This window comes from Stigmatopora argus, chromosome 6 (genome assembly GCF_051989625.1).
Source record: "Stigmatopora argus isolate UIUO_Sarg chromosome 6, RoL_Sarg_1.0, whole genome shotgun sequence".
Classification (NCBI taxonomy): Eukaryota; Metazoa; Chordata; class Actinopteri; order Syngnathiformes; family Syngnathidae; genus Stigmatopora; species Stigmatopora argus.
This window is the reverse complement of record NC_135392.1, coordinates 17,327,263-17,344,139: the sequence shown is the minus strand read 5'-3', so window position 1 is coordinate 17,344,139 and position 16,877 is coordinate 17,327,263. Positions and strand designations below refer to the sequence as shown.

At 39.6% G+C, this 16,877-nt stretch overlaps 1 protein-coding gene across 1 annotated transcript; it reads left to right on the top strand.

Moving 5' to 3' along the window:
- The first annotated feature begins 526 nt into the window (after positions 1 to 526).
- On the top strand, positions 527 to 16,641 carry LOC144076071 (uncharacterized). The gene is made up of 5 exons (XM_077603631.1): positions 527 to 893; positions 7,300 to 7,453; positions 9,997 to 10,133; positions 11,566 to 11,823; positions 14,927 to 16,641. Exons 1-5 carry the CDS (start codon positions 824 to 826, stop codon positions 15,109 to 15,111), a joined length of 804 nt encoding a protein of 267 aa, XP_077459757.1. The 5' UTR covers positions 527 to 823; the 3' UTR covers positions 15,112 to 16,641.
- Positions 16,642 to 16,877: the final 236 nt, after the last annotated feature.

The window sequence follows — 16,877 nt, the reverse complement described above, 5'->3', positions numbered from 1 at the left end:
GCAATATTAATATAATGCTGAGATAGTGTACTGTTATTTGATAAAAGTTGTGAAAATATGAAAGGAGGGTAAGGGTTTACTATATAAATAAATAAGATATACTGTCACACTGGCTAAAATAGCCATATGGGGCCATATAGGCTATTTGTCCGGTTACCGGCTAAATAGCCCCTGGGACTATTTGACCGGTTACCGGCTACGGAGCCACTGCTAAAAATAAAATATCATATATTTATAGCGTTGAGAAACAAAATACAGTTTTTTTGGAGAAGGTATAATAAGTCAACAATCACCGTACCTTTTTAGATTATTAACCATAAAGTCATTATTGTCAACAATGTGTTAAAACACAAAATTTTTGGCCACCATCGCTGTTTTCATCCATCCTGAATAGAGAAGTTTTTTTTAACTTTCATGCAGTTTTGTTCCGGATTATTTTCTAGACTAGACTTTTGCTGCTCTCTGTAGATAACTTTAGGTATGACACTGGCTGATGTGTCAGATGGTGGGCAAGTAGTTAGCTATGTTTGAGGATTCTCTATGAAATCAAATTTAATCCTTACGATGAAATTGCAATATATAATGAAGATTTATTTCCCGGTATAAAGTAAGATTTCTTGGATGAACAAAGACTGGAAAACACAGAAAGTTGAAATCTCTACTCGGTATTCCGAAAATAGGGTGAATTAGAACGAAGTGCGTGACATGTCGAATCATGCATAGACGATCTTTGCTCTGTCGTCTGAGGAGTTCACTTCCTGTTGTGTCCGTGTGACCGTGTGTCTGTGTGTGTGTGAACCCATCCTGGCATTTTAGAGCAGCCATGGCGTCGGTTCAGCCCGCTGTTCTCCTTTTGGTTTTAATATGTGGCGCCCTGGTTCCCTTTGTGTCAGGTAAGTTTAAAAAAATAATATGTGTATGAAGTAACCAACAATCAGTGGTGTTTGTCGCTGTTAAGATCGAGCGCCAATTGCATGTATATGTCTCTCATGTGTAGATACGTCCAGTAAAATAGTAGTCAGACTTTAGTCCATTACGTTAGCTACCTAAATGAGACGTTGATTGTGGGTTAATAACATTGTGTCATTTTGTGAAGTTTATACGTCGTTTTAACGAGAGAGATTTTGAAACCGTTGAGTTTCCGGCAGAGTTTCGTTTCCTTCCTAAAATGAAACTGATAACTCGGAATGCACTGATTTTCATACATTAGGTTAACAACCCCGGCTCACAATACACATAAAAAGACCTTCTCCATATTTTCCGATTGATTTTCTTTAATAAAACTGAAACAATTAAAACTGAAACGATTAAATCTAATTGTGGATACAGTAATAAACCAACTGACTTCCCAATAAGAAGCCCTTGTACTTCATTCGTATCTAGTGTTCTCATCTCATTTTCTGAACCGCTTTATCGTCATTAGGGTCGCAGGGGGTGCTGGAGCCTATCGCAGCTGACTATGGGCCAGAGGCGGGCGACACCCCGAATCGGTGTTCTTTTCCATAATTGTAGCCAGGTTATTAAAGTAGCTATTTACGAGCTGTGTTGGAGTTTGTCGCTCAATAAACCAATACAGTGGTACCTCGACCTACGACCTCAGCTCTACCTACGACATGCTCGTGGTACGATGAAAATTTCGATCGAATAATTCGCCCGCGATACGATCAAAATTTCGAGATGCGACCAAGCCAGGTGGCCATGACATGAGAGGCTGTTTATCCTTGTAGCGCACTGTCTTTTTTGCCGCATCTCTTTCGTGTATAACAGATATCTACGAACACTGAACGATTTATTCAGACGAGTTTCCTCCTACGCATCGACCAGGAAACGCACAACGCGCGTGCGCGGGCAAAAAGAGGGCTTTCTGGGTAATGGAGTATACTCGTGCACACAACACCGATAGGCAATGGCACCCTTTCTCAGAATAAAACTTCATTACCCACAATCAATACGTGGGTAGGCTGTTGTATTTCCTGTTTTCCCCCTAGCCTGTTACCTCCCGTTGGCGGAGTGATCGCTAATTCAAGACTACTTGTCGTTGGCAAGTGGTCGTGTGTTATCCTATTCTGAGGAGATTTGTGTGCATCATTTTCGGAATATTTTGAGGGGAATACAACAGTAAACAGCCATCGATAGCGAACGTGAGGGTGGAGGCGTGGCAAACCTCTAACCCTGAAAACGAAGGTAACAAAAGACAAAACTAGAATTCAGTTTTGTGTAAAGTTACATTAAACGTTAATTATTAATACAATTTAATCATTATTAATAATATTTAATCAAACAGGAAGACATCTTTGACATACACTGGTTACAACTTGCAAGGAGAATCACTTCATAACTCGCCTTCGTTCAAAAGGATTCTGACCAACAGCATACTCTTCTCTCCATTTAGTCGCGCCATACTGAAAACATTTAATGTAATCTGATTCAAAACAATTGCATAGTGCACCTTTTGCACTTACAAAAGGTATCCTCTTGTTGAGTTGGAATGAAAACCTGCACCCACTGCGACCCTTTGAGGACCGGTTTGAGACCACTGATATAGAAACATCCCAGAATATATCCAACAGTATGTTTGAGTGTGTCTGTATATATTAATCCAACTTAATTTAAATTTGTTTGTTCGTTAAGAGTGCGTTGTCGTGGAAAGTCCCCCGGAAACCCCGCCCGCTCTGTGCGTCTCTCTCTCCCGTCGGCGAAATCCGCCCAATTTCAGTTATATTAAACACATTTTATTACTATTAAACCACTAGTTATGTGTTACTTTGTTAATAGATGGCGAATTAGAAAAAAATAAAACATTTTTTCCAACCCAATAGCCTGTTTTGGGTGTTTTTTCAGAGGGTTGGAACAAATTAATTTGTTTTTAATTCATTTCAATGGGAAACGTTCGCTCGAGTTACGAAAAGCTCAACATACAATCTCAGTCCCGGAATGGATTAAGATAGTATGTCGAGGTACCACTGTACATACATGGCACATTCCTTATTACTCCCAGAAATGGTGTTGTTAACAAAATTGCAAACAATTCCGTAACTCTAGACCAGCTGTTCTCCTCACTCTAAAATAGGATTACCGTATTTTCTCGAATATAACACGCAGATTTTTGCTATATAATTAATTCCAATAGATGGGGTGCGTGTTATAATCAATAACTAAAATAAATTACAAATTTTCGATCGAAAAAAGCATTGTCAAACTCACTTTGACGCACGGATTTTACGTCATCTCGTAAAGCCAATCGAAAATCGGAAAGCCGAGACCACCACTGCCCCCCTCTAGCCTTGTACTCGTCTCAGTTCACCCTCTCTCAGTTCAGTGTTATAATTAATAACTAAAATAAATTACAAATTTTCGATCGAAAAAAGCATTGTCAAACTCACTTTGACGCACGGATTTTACGTCATCTCGTAAAGCCAATCGGATGATGTGTTGTGGGAGGAAGAGGAAGTGGATGAAGGAAGCGTGGACGTTGATAGGATTCTCAACGAAGAGATGTATGAGGAGACGGATCAGAGGACAGACAAAGAGAGAGAGGAATATCTGCAGAGACTATTTAAAGATTCTGATGCGGACTCTTCATTTGAAGGATTCTAATGAATAAATTTGTACTCTTGATGAACACTTGTAGTTTAAACACATGTGATAGTCTTTTCCATTGTGCATATCTTCAAATCATTTATTTATTCAATTTGTATGTTCCTTTTCTTGTTTGAGAATGACAATAGATATTTGAATTAAAACATGGTATTGTCAATTGAAATGTAGTCAATGTTCAAGGAAGTCTAAAAGGTATTGCAACATAACATGTCTACATGATATGTTTGTCCACTCTGTGTATCATCTATTGTCCTAAAATTCAAACGCATAACTCCACCAACTGCACGACACTCGACACGCTCGTACCTGAAGATTTCTCTATCCGGTTTTGAATAAAACAATCGTGAAACGAAGAAAAAAAGGTAAGATTTCTGATTTTCGTCAGCGGGAAATTTTAGGTGCGCACTATATTCGATTACTGCGTTTTTCCAGATGTTTTTGGCCCAAAATTACCTGCGTGTTATTTTCGAGTGCGCGTTTAATTCGAGTAAATACGGTATGTATGTTAAATGGAAATGATTTATAAATCATTTTTTTAGTTTGACCTCCAGTCTTTTCAGTCCTCAAAGAATAAAAAGTGGCAACATTATTTTGAATGCCATTGTGACTTGGTCTATACTTCAGTGGTGAAAAAACTTGTTTATTTTCCCATAACATTCTGTTCGCTGTCCTTCACCTTCCTTAAATTAGCACAAGAGCGGCAAACATGTGGCTCTCGAGCCACATGCGTCTCCTGGCCAAAATAATGCAGCTCTTTGCTACTTGTCATATTTTGTATATATTGTGGCTCTTTGCCTTGTTTCATGTTTCTCTCATTTATATTTTCTCTTAACCTTCTAGGACCTGGCGTCCACATGTGTGGACATCACATTTTTGGTTGTCACAAGACTACAATGTTAAATTTTGGACTAAAAGGTTCTGGCGTTCAGTTATGATGTGGACATCATTTTTCTCAGAAACCACATCATGTAAAAAGATAATTCTTTGTTTTTACACTCATCAGGTCCCGATTAGCCTAAATATGAAAGAGAAAATAAAAATGCATGTCTTGCAAGAGTCTGGGTCTGATGTTAATGGTAATGTTAAAACACACTTCATCAAAGCTAAAGGTAAGATTGGGCCGAAAAAAATCCGGCCCGACTCGGCTAGGGGGTATTAGAGGCCGGCCCGACCCCGACCAATTAACTTGATTTGCATGACCGAGCCCGAAGCAAACCCAAAATTTCATATTTTATTTGTGAGGACTTGGGGCTCCCGACCCGAGTTGGGAGGAGGAGGGGTTATTTATGATAACAAATTAAAGCCTGTCTTTTGTAACAAAATCTAAGTTAAGCAAGACTGTATAACATCTTTTATATGATAATATAAATGTTTGACGATCATCACTTTTGCCAGTACAGCTGTTTAAATGCCTGCTCAGCGTCGAGCTGCCAGTCTTTTTGCTCCCGTATGAAAGCAAAGCGCCATATTGACTACATTCTGCGAAGCCAACGCAAGTTTCTCTACCATATTCAACACTGTCTGGAGCAAATAAGATTCCTTGTCTTGTACATTAATTTATCAATCTGAAGCGTTTCCACACCTCACTCTTGCGTGTTTTTCTTTTCAGTTCTCCTGTCTTTAGTTTATCCTTAACTTCTTGCTCCTCTATATTGGGGATGCCAGGTCTTGTGGAGGGGAAGATTATTAAGAGGGCGGCGTTCACGTGATATGCGCAGAGCATGCTGGCTCTGCGGCTCCAATTGCAATTACATTACAGCGCCTTCTCTGTTTGATCCAAATTATTTATTTTATAACAAGTATTCCTTAGTTCAGTATCCACACATCGTTTTAGTATTAAAAAAAATTCAGCGAGATAGAGGGGCCCGACCCGAACCCGAAGTAATGATTGACATTTTAGATCTGAAATTCGGGTCGGGTTCGGGCTTGGCCTTACGATCTCACCTCTAATCAGGGCCCATTAAAAACAAATAATAAGTAAGGGGAACAAAGTGTTATGGTGAATAATATGGTTTTAATTGTGTGTGTCTGTCTGTTTTGGCACATCACTACGTGGTGTGGCTCTTTGACTCTCATAGTTTAAAATTTTTGCTCTTTGTGTCTAACTTGTTTGCCACCCCTGCTTTAGCATAATGTATTTTATTATTCAGTCAGCTAATGGCCTAAAAGGATACAGGCGATGAATCACTTGCTATGCCAGAGTGTATGGAATTATTTCCACGTTCGGTGAACATAATTTCAAGTTTTATTTCATGTTTTGCAAATACCTAATGTGGCCACCATTAAATCAGTTTCTCCCAAATGCACCACAGCAAATCACGGTCCACTGTGGCAATTGCAGCTGATAAATATCCTGTCATCGATATTTGCTGAAATTGGTAGAATATCAATTTTCTTTCCCGTGCAGTCACTAGCAAATATGCATGTGACGTTAAGGATCCAACAACAGCTGCAATCATCACAGTGAACTTTGACAAGAGGAATTACCATACTGGCTGGATTTTGCCCATACTCCCTGTTGTAGCCATATTGCACACTTATAAAACATAAAATAAAACTTTACATTCTGTTGAACACTTCCAGTCGTATCTTCCTGTGTGTAGTTTGGATGTTCCACTGGGCTCGTGTGTCTTTTTTCTGGTTTCTTCTCAGATTCCAATGGTATCCTTGGTAGGCTGGTAAAACACTCTAAATTGCCCCGTGACCAGACGTTTGGTCGCCGGACGTTTGGTCGCCCGAACGTTTGGTCGCCCGGACGTTTGGTCGCCCAGACGTTTGGTCGCCCGGGTGAATATAATTTTGAGAGCTGGTTTCAACAGTAGATATTTAGATATTAAACTCTCTCTCTCTCTCATGAATATAATTTTGAGAGCTGGTTTCAACAGTAGACATTTAGATATTAAACTCTCTCTCTCTCATGAATATAATTTTGAGAGCTGGTTTCAACAGTAAACTCTCTCATGTTGTCAAACGTCCGTCGACCAAACGTCTGGGCGACAAAACGTCCGGGCGACCAAACGTCTGGGGGACCAAATGTCCGGGCGACCAAACGTCCGGGCGACCAAACGTCCGGGCGACCAAACGTCCGGCGACCAAACGTCCGACGACCAAACGTCCGAGTACCAAATTGCCCCCAGGTATGAGTGTGAGCGTGAATGGTGATTTGCCCTGTGATTGGCTGTCCACTAATTCAGGGTGTTCCCCGCATGGGGCTTGTTGTTCGGTGGGTTAGGCTCCAGCACGACCCTTGTGACCATAAGTGTGAGCGTGAATGGTGATTTGCCCTGTGATTGGCTGTCCACCAATTCAGGGTGTCCCCCGCATGGGGCTTGTTGTTCGGTGGGTTAGGCTCCAGCACGACCCTTGTGACCATAAGCGGTACGGAAAATGAATGAATGATGTTGAACAGTTGTCCAAGCAAGAGTTATATAATTTTAAAAAAAATCATGTACTCTTATGAATTTGGCATATTTTATTTTTAATCACTCTATATAACCCACTACCTGGGCAATGTGGGAAAAAAAATTCTACCACATAGTATAGCCATAGGGCTGATCAATGATGAGCCCTCCACAGTGTACTTTTATTTGTCATATTCAGTATAACTTTAGTTTTTCTGTAATATGGTTTGCTGAAATTGTGTACCCTAAAATATGATTTATAACATCCTAATCTACAAAATCTTGTGTTCTGTTACAGCTGATGATGAAGAGTGTCATCAATACACCGACTCAACTGGCCAATTTCATCCATATGAGCGATGTTACGTAGGTTTTTGCTGTGGTAACTGCTTCTCCAAACGATGCTGCAGTAATAGTTTTCTTCGTTTTACAGAGGATAGACAAGAAAAATGGTAATTAGATACACTTCCTATTTTTTAAGGGATATTAAACAAAAGTTCATAAAAATGTCTTAATCTACGTTAAAACTCGCATCCGGAAAACATGAAAAAATGGTGAAAAATGGTGGTGGTCAGGGCAGCGCTTTATCTCTCAGCGCCGAAGGTATCTCCAATGGAGGGAGAATGGGCATGCCAAATATCATATATACAGTGCCTAGATGCATTGCGTCCTGCCATTTCCGCTTTTGTTGTGAGTGAATTTTGCCTATTTTTTTAGTCGCCGTTGAAAATGCCTCCTAAATATTGACGTTCCTTGATATGCTAAATGAGTAGTACGCAATTGCGGCATAAATGAATCTACACTGCTGCGTTTTTTGTTCATAATTCAGCTGGTATGAACCATTTTAATGGTGATGTGCTCCGCAGTGTAGTTAAAATGGAGACACCTCATCTGGAGATGCAAGCTTATTATGGCAATCTGTATGCTGTAAATAAATACAGTGGTACCTCGACATACGATCGTAATCCGTTCCGAGACTGAGATCATATGACGAGATTCTCGTAACTCGAGCGGACGTTTCCCATTGAAATGAATGGAAAACAAATTAATTCGTTCCAACCCTCTGAAAAACACCAAAAACAGGATATTGGATTGGAAAAAATGTTTTATTTCTTCTAATTCGCCATCTATTAACAAAGTAACACATAACTAGTGGTTTAATAGTAATAAAATGTGTTTAATCTAACTAAAATTGGGCAGATTTCGCCGACGGGAGACAGAGACGTTTGGGGGGGGGGGGTTCGTTTTTTTTTCCCACGACAACGCACTCGTAAACGGAACAAACAAATTTAGATTAACTTGGATTAATATATACAGACACTCTATGCAAAAAAGACAGTGCCATGGCCACCTGGCTTGGTCGCATCACAAAATTTTGATCGCATGACAGGCGAATTATTCGATCGAAATTTCCGTCGTAAGACGAGAATATTGTATGACGAGCGGTCGTATGACGAGGTACCACTGTATATATACACAGTCCATTGGCAAATACAGTGGTACCTCGTGATACAACATGCTCGTGGTACGACGAAAATTTCGATCGAATAATTCGCTTGCAATACGATTAAAATTTCGAGATGCGACCAAGCCAGGCGGCCATGACATGAGAGGCTGTTTATCATCTTTTTTTGCCGCATCTCTTTCGTGTATAACTACTATATCTACGAGGGCTGAACGATTTATTTAGAGTTTCGACCAGGAAACGCACAACGCGCATGCGCGGGCAAAAAGAGGGCTTTCTGTGTAATGAAGTATACTCGTGCACACAACACCCATAGGCAATGGCACACTTTCTCAGAATAAATTTTCATTACCCACAATCAATACGTGGGTAAGCTCCGCGATCGTTCTTTAAAGACGATTTCTCGTTGGCAAGTGGTCGTGCGTTATCCTATTGTGAGGACATTTGTGTGCATCATTTTCGGAATATTTTGAAGGCAATACAACAGCAAACAGTCCATTGATAGCGAACGTGAGGGTGGAGGCGTGGCAAACCGCTAACCCGGAAAACGAAGGTAACAAAAGATTAAGACAAACCTAGAATTCAGTTTTGTCTAAAGTTACATTAAACGTATGTTTGAGTGTCTGTATATATTTATCCAAGTTAATTTAAATTTGTTTGTTCGTTTACAAGTGCCGTGGATAAAGTCCCCCCGAACAGCCCCCCCCCCCCCTCCACCGTGTGTGTCGTTGTCTCTCCCCTCCGCGAAATGCGTCTAATTTTACATCTATTAAACACATTTTATTACTATTAAACCACTCGTTATTTATTACTTTGTCAATATATGGCGAATTAGAAGAAATAAAACATCTTTTCCAATCCAATATCCTGTTTTTGGTGTTTTTTCAGAGGGTTGGAACGAATTAATTTGTTTTCAATTCATTTCAATGGGAAACGTTCCCTCGAGTTACGAAAAGCTCGACATACGATCTCAGTCTCGGAACGGATTACGATCGTATATCGAGGTACCACTGTAGTAGCTAGCGTAACTGAGTGGAAATATTTGCCTATTGGTTTGATTAAAGCCGCCAAAAAGCAAAGAAAACACAAGGGAGAATTCATTTGTATCTTTTAGTGGGTTGGCTCGGTGTTGTCCCGCATCTCATAATCACTTATTTTGGCCGTGTTTTTGTCCTTTTGCATTAATGCTCCGTGTTGGCCTCTATTGTTGACATGCTAAAAACATGTTTCCTCATCATACTCTTCTCCTGAGCGTTGATTTGGGACTAGCCTTCATCTCGCAACAGCGTCCCCATTCTCTGCGGTGGTCGGGTGGTGTAATTGCAGTTTAAAATTATTGAATTTTTATCGAATGTTTTTAATATTATTGTTGACAAAAATTATTTCACGACAATTATCATTATCCTTTTATTGCCCAGCTTTTGCTATAGGTATCACATTTGAGCTATATTTCCCTGAAAAATGCCCAAGTTATGTGGCATTATCTAACTTATTGTTTTTAATTGTGTGCTCATGTTCCTTTTTCTTTAGTGAATACAATACACTCCTAGATAGCTCCCCGGTGTTGGGGTCCGTGATTGGCGGCGTCATCTTCGTGGTGGTGGTGATCATCAGCTGCTGTGTGTGCCCCTGTTGTTGCCTGTACAAGATTTGCCGCAAGCCACGGCGTAAGTTTAGCTTTGCCAAACATCTTATGTTTTTTCTTGGTTAGCCTTATTATTAATGGGGTGTCAAGGCTTTACACAAACCTTCCTGCTGTTAACACTGCTGCAACCAACTTTTTTAGTTCTTTACATCAGCACATATTATTTGATCGCACCCTGTTTTGGGAAAGGTACAGCATGTAATTGTCTTTAAGGCAGAGACATTGACAGCGCCTATAAACAATCACCATTTGAGTCAGTAAAACCAGCTTCCTTTTTGAACAATTATTCATTATTATGATTGTTTTCATGGTTCTTTTGAACACTTAACATCGTACTCAGAGTAACCATTGTTGCTCATTTCAATATTTCCTTGATCTAATCAAAAAGTAAATGTTCTACATGGCAGGAAATGAAGGTGCAGCATTTTGTCGTCATTTCTGTCAGTTGGATTCTACAGTTTTGAACAAGTGAAAACCTGCAACAGATAGTCATAGTTTCTAGGTTTTCAAAGTGAAGCATTTTTATTTTCCCCCAATGACGCAGAGTCAAACTTGGTCTGTCCGCGTTTTGAAGAAGTGCAACTAGAGGAATTGGCCCACTCGCCGCATGACTCATTACTTGTTTCCAAAATGGGAATTTTTACTTTTCCCCTAGTCTACTCCTGTCAACATTTTTCAAGATTTAGAGTTTGGCCTACATCGACTTGGTTCAGAAAAAATATGATTACTTTTTTTGCTCAAGGATGGGGAAGTGCATTTGTATATTTAATATCCTTTAGTGTAGTATCCTCATACAAAAAGTCAAACTTGGTTTGTCCGTGTTTTGAATAAGTGCAACTAGAGGAATTGGCCCACTCGCCGCATGACTCATTATTTGTTTCCAAAATGGGAATTTTTACTTTTCTCGTAGTCTACTCCTGTCAACATTTTTCAAGAATTAGAGTTTGGCCTACATCAACTTGGTTCAGAAAAAATATGATTACTTTTTTTGCTCAAGGATGGGGAAGTGCATTTGTATATTTAATATCCTTTAGTGTAGTATCCTCATACAAATAAGCAATACATTTAAGTTTATAGTATAGTAATTGTACACAATTTTAGTGTGGGTACGTTTTTTGTATGTTGCTTAAGTGCAGCAGGAATGTCAGAGCTCCACCGAGTGTCTGAGTGTATGACTCATAGTCTCCACAGCAACCACATTAGAGGAACTCACGACCATCCCACGTCGTTACAGGAAGTGGTCTTGATGGCTTTGTGGTAAAAAAGAATTTGGGAGTGGGTGTGTGTTTTAATCTGGCTCGCCCACTTTGTCTTGTGTTTACGCAGAGTTATATTTTTAATATTATCTTGTATAGATTTATTTGAATGAAATGGTAAAAAAAATGGGTGATTTTCCTGTATATTTTTTTAAAAATTGAAATATATATTCATATTTTCATTTTTTTTCCTCACAGCGGTAATTGCAACCACCACTCACACCACCGTTGTGAACAACATTCCTCAGCATTACCCCCAGCAACCAGTGATGACACCGGGGCAACCACAGCCCTATCAAGGGGGTTCATATCCAGCCTACCAGCCTGTAGCAGTCCAAACTGGATATGGAGGCCAGCCTAGCCTTCCTCAGGGTTATCCACCTCAGCCTATGCCTGCTATGCCTCATCCAGTACAGCCTTTCACAGCTGGACCACCGCCAACATATCTGGAAGCTAGTGAGTGGGGATTTGTACACATAGTAGAAACTGGATAACTGATAATTTTATTAATTCTCCATGATGAAATTTGCCTTGAAGCTTGGCAGTGATTATTTTTTCTCCCAAGAACTAACATTTTCTGAAAAATCATCCACCAACCCATACAGATACGTATATTGTAAGTTATTGTAAAGGCGGCGAGCCAAGAGAAAAAAAAAAGAATGTCCAAAGTTTACAAAGCCTGACATGCACAAAAGTAATACAGGGCAGTGGGATAAAAAGTTGAATAAATGATATAGAATAGAAAGTCTAAAACTAAACAAACAAAGAAAACATCCGAACACTGACTTGAAATTCAAATCTCCAAATTTTAGTAATATTTGCAGTTTAACAGCAATGCTAATGAATTTTTGAACAACAAAAAACATCTATATACCGTATTTTCACACCTATAGGGCGAAGTTAAAAGCCTAAAATTTTCTCTAAAAAATGGCAGAGCGCCCAATCAGTTGGTGAGCCAAAATTTTGTATGACCCTGACCGCTTGACTGACTGGTTTCATTTCTTGCCGACACGCTACTTATTGGGATCAACGCAGTGGACGTTCATCCTAAAAATAGCCTCCCCGCGTATTCCAAGCATTACGGTAAATCCAAAACCCAATTTGTCCACATGTTAACTCCACTTGGCTGCGAGGCGCAGGCTTCCACATTATATTTAGGGTTGTGTATTGACTCGCACTTGGCGATAAAATTCGTATCATGATTTACAGGTCTCACTTTAGTATTGAACAGCATAACCACTAGATAGTTATTTGTTACTCTGTTAGTAGATGGTGAATTAGAACAATGAAAATATGTTTTTAAATTGTAATATCCTGTTTTTTGGTGTTTTTTAAGAGGGTGGGAAAAAAATATTTGTATTCAGTTCATTTCTATGGGGAAAAATTGATTTGAAATACGATTAAATCGACATACGAGTTCGGTTCTAGAACGTGTTAAGCTCGTATCTCAAGGTATTACTGTATTTACCCTGTGCCTATAACTAGCGATTGTCCATGAGATAATTTGAGGCAATTACATTTCCATTCCTCTACCCAATATGTACCGCATTTTCACAACTATTCGGCGCATCGTATTTTAAGCCGCAGTGTCAGTAACGAGTGCTATTTCTATATTTTAGACACAAAGCACGCACCGTTTCATTAGACGCATATATGTTATATATGGATGAACATCGAAACGCAATAGCGCTGGCTACCGGAAGCAGTCTATTTCCGGGTTCCAGTGCGCAGTGACTGCTGGGAAATATAGTTCTTGCACGCTACACCCACACGCTAAAAACACGTTTTAAAAAGGCAACGGAAGCAAAACTGAGTTCGGTTGTACTTTATTTAGACATTTTACAACTCACTCACGTCATCATCACCCACAAATCCCTCAAAGTCCTCATTTTCTGTGTCCGAATTAAACAATTGCCCAAATGAGCCTTCCAAAAAGCCGGGTCCCCTCTCTTTGTTCTCAGAGTCACCGTCATTTCCATGTGGCTCCTTAGAAATGATGCCGGCTTTGGCAAAAGCTCGAACAACCGTGCAAGCAGACACGTTCTCCCAGGTGGCCACAATCCATTCACAAATCGTAGCGCAAGAAGCCCGGCGCTGCCTGCCACTTTTCGTGAAGCCAGGCATGGCATATATATATTATTTATGGGTGATTATCGAACCGTAATAGCGCTGTCTACGAAAGCAGCCACAGACGCTATTTCCGGTGCGCAGTGACTGCTGGGATAAATAGTCCTTTTGTCAATACACCTAGGTTGACGGCTGTGATAACTTTGCACTGATAGTATCAATATACTACAATGGGGAACACACTAATTTGGTGCTACATGTACCAAATGCACGCTACACCCGCACGCTAAAAACACGTTTTTAAAAAGGCAACGGAAGCAAGACTGAGTTCGGTTGTACTTTATTTAGCCATTTTACAATGTACTCACGTCATCATCACCCACAAAACCATCAAAGTCCTCATTTTCTGTGTCCGAATTGAACAATTCTCCATCGAAAACGCTGAGTTTAATACGTTCGTCCAGGCGGCCACAATTCATTCGCAAATGGTAGCTAGCTAGTAGCTAGCGTAACTATTCCAAGGCTGTCTTCCATGGTTCGCAACTGTGTTGATGCCGATCGCCAGACCACAAGCCGTTCACAAATAGTAGCTAGCGTAACTAGTATTCCAAGGCTGTCTTCCATGCTTCGCAACTGTGTTGATGCCGATCGCCAGACCACAATCCATTCGCAAATAGTAGCTAGCTAGTGTTGATGCCGATCGGCAGGCCACAATCCATTGGGTGTATTGACAAAAAAAAACTACATATCCCAGCAGTCACTGCGCAGTACTTTATCTACGGGAAAATAGTAGAGTCGGGGGCTGCTTGCCATAGTTGTCCTATCGACGGATTTATTTTATTTTATCGTGATAACAATTTTAGTATTGGTCCATCTATAAAGCGCACTGGATTATAAGGCGCCGTGTCTATTTTGGAGAAAATTTCAGACTTTTATGTGCGCCTTATAGTCGTGAAAATACGGTATGTTGCAGGTGGTGGTGGGGATTTATCCCTTCAAACAAACATGCTCACTCACTCACTCACTCACTCACATAGCTACTCTGAACAAACCATTTGCTAGGTTGAGTTATGTCCTATTGGAAGATTGTGTGTCATATGTTTATGTATATTTGCGTGTGCTTAGATTGACTATGCTAATAATTTGAAAGGCTCTTTAGGTCAAAATGAGATCCCTATTGGTTTCACCTTAAGTATGGGTGTCCAAACCGGTCCTCAAGGGCCACAGTGGGTGCAGTTTTTCTTTTTAATCGATGAAGAGGATACATTTTGACCAATCTCGTGGCTTAAAATTATAATCAGTTCATTGCAGTCAGGTGCCACCTGTTTGAAAAGAAATCTAATTGGTTATAAACTGTCCGTGGAGGATAAGTTGGAACAAAAACATGCACCCACTGCAGCCCTTTGTGGAATAGTTTGGACAACCCTGACCTAAAATGTAAGGCTTGGTGCAATCTGATATTAATGTGTTTTTTTACTCTCCCTGTGCCCAGCCGTCCCCGCTTACCCTCCCAACCCTATGCCTTACAGCCAGGCTGCATTCACCCCCGGACAGCCATCCTATCCCATGCAGCCTCCTGTCCAGCCACAGGCCAACGCACCAGCAGCACAAATAAACTACTTGGCTCAGCCGGCGTATAACCCTGATTTTGTCTCCCAGCCACCCAAGATGGGATAACCTTTCCTTCAAATTGTGTTACAGCATCTTGAAAAGGCTTTACATGTTTCCAATTTTGTCGTGCTTCATTCATATGGGTCATTTCTATAAACACACATGCACAATTACTGTGCATCCAATTTTGGTGAGTGGTGATTGCCTTGCAGATCTCAGGAAGCAAGTCCCATTTTCTTGTTCTTTTTTTTTTATCTCCCACCACAAATCCTTACCAACTGGGTTATTGCATTTCAAAATATCTTTACCAACTTTATCCACGTTTGAATATTATCAGTGTTAAAATTGGTTATATGTTCTTAAAGTGCCATCCTGTTCTGTCCTTGTTACCACCATTTAGCCTTGTTTCTGCCACCTGCTCCTGCTTGCCAGTACTATTACATTGTGTAACCGGTGATAAAAATGTCCCTTTCTATCTGTTATTATTCTATATTATGTTTCTGTGGCAGTCATCATTTGGATTTGGTACTCTGGGATTTTCAAACTGTTTGGAGCGTGAGACTCCCTTGATAAGAAATAAATCGGCTGAGGCCCCCCCTTTATTTTATTTTTTAAATTTTTATTTCACCCTCTTAAAATAATTACCTATGTCATTTTTGACAAAAATGATTTAAATTGTAACTGCCAAAAATTCACCAAATATCTCAGTTATTTTTTCCTGTAAAATCTGGGTAAAAATGACTTGATTGATAATTATTTTAATGAGTTATTAATAGGGGTGGAAATCACCATTTCATTCATGAGAATACAATCTAGCTTCTTTGGAAAATAACGAAAATTTTCAACATTTCACCTCAATCTGAAATTTCAAGCATTTTTTACATTTCTGACAACTTAGTTGGGGTGGTTGGTTTCATTTTCTACAGTGATGATGGGAAATATTTGTTGAGGAGTGAAGAGCTCCATGGGAAAAAAAGGGAATGGTCATTATGTTAATGTCTTCATCGTTTGAGATCTGTGAACATTTTTGTTCTCAATACTGAATGCAAAATTATCTGCAATGCAATTTTGGTAGCAAAATAACCAAACTTACCTTTTCTTCTTTTACTGATGCTTGCAACTGCTGTGCCTTCTTTATAACCACATACGCGTAAAAACAACATTGAGACAATATGGTATTTGGACTATTTAGTTATATTGACATGGCCAAAATTAAATGCCCAACCATCTGTTACTAAAAGTCCATATTAACTGCATCTTTCCTGTACACTGCACCGAATTGCCTCATTAATTTACTTGAAATGTCTTTTGCTCAAGTGACCTTCTCTCGCAAACCTAGCAGAGCCTTTGTTAGATTCCGGCATAATGCAAACACTGCACAACTTACAACAGATTTGTATTCATGGTTCCTCTTCAATCATTGTATGATTTGTATCATGTATACAGATAGCTGGAGTTTTTTCCTGTCAAATGTGACCACATGTCATTAAGTTGGAAATCTGCTTTGTATGCATGCATGTATGTAATACGTCAAGCTGTTTTATGTGAGTAACCAGCAATTTGCCTTTATTAATACAGTATCTCTCCGACCTCTCATGTTAGTGTGGTTTGTACTGATTCAGATTTGCAGTGTTTAGGGGTCTTTTTCCACCCATTTATTCAAGAATCAACACTTAAGACCTTTACCCCTTTATAGAGCAAGTGGCCTTTTTTAATTTTAAAAATTCAAATTTTTGTGACAATTCAAACTTGCAATATAGGGTAACCAGTGGTTAGTGCATGTGTATATGTCTTGTCTGTATATTTATATATATATATATATATATATATAT

Coding starts and splice junctions, on each gene's coding strand:
- LOC144076071 (XM_077603631.1), top strand. CDS start 824: ATGGCGTCGGTTCAGCCCGCTGTTCTCCTTTTGGTTTTAATATGTGGC. Junction 7,454..9,996: donor GAGGATAGACAAGAAAAATG/GTAATTAGATAC, acceptor CTTTTTCTTTAG/TGAATACAATACACTCCTAG. Junction 10,134..11,565: donor GATTTGCCGCAAGCCACGGC/GTAAGTTTAGCT, acceptor TTTTCCTCACAG/CGGTAATTGCAACCACCACT.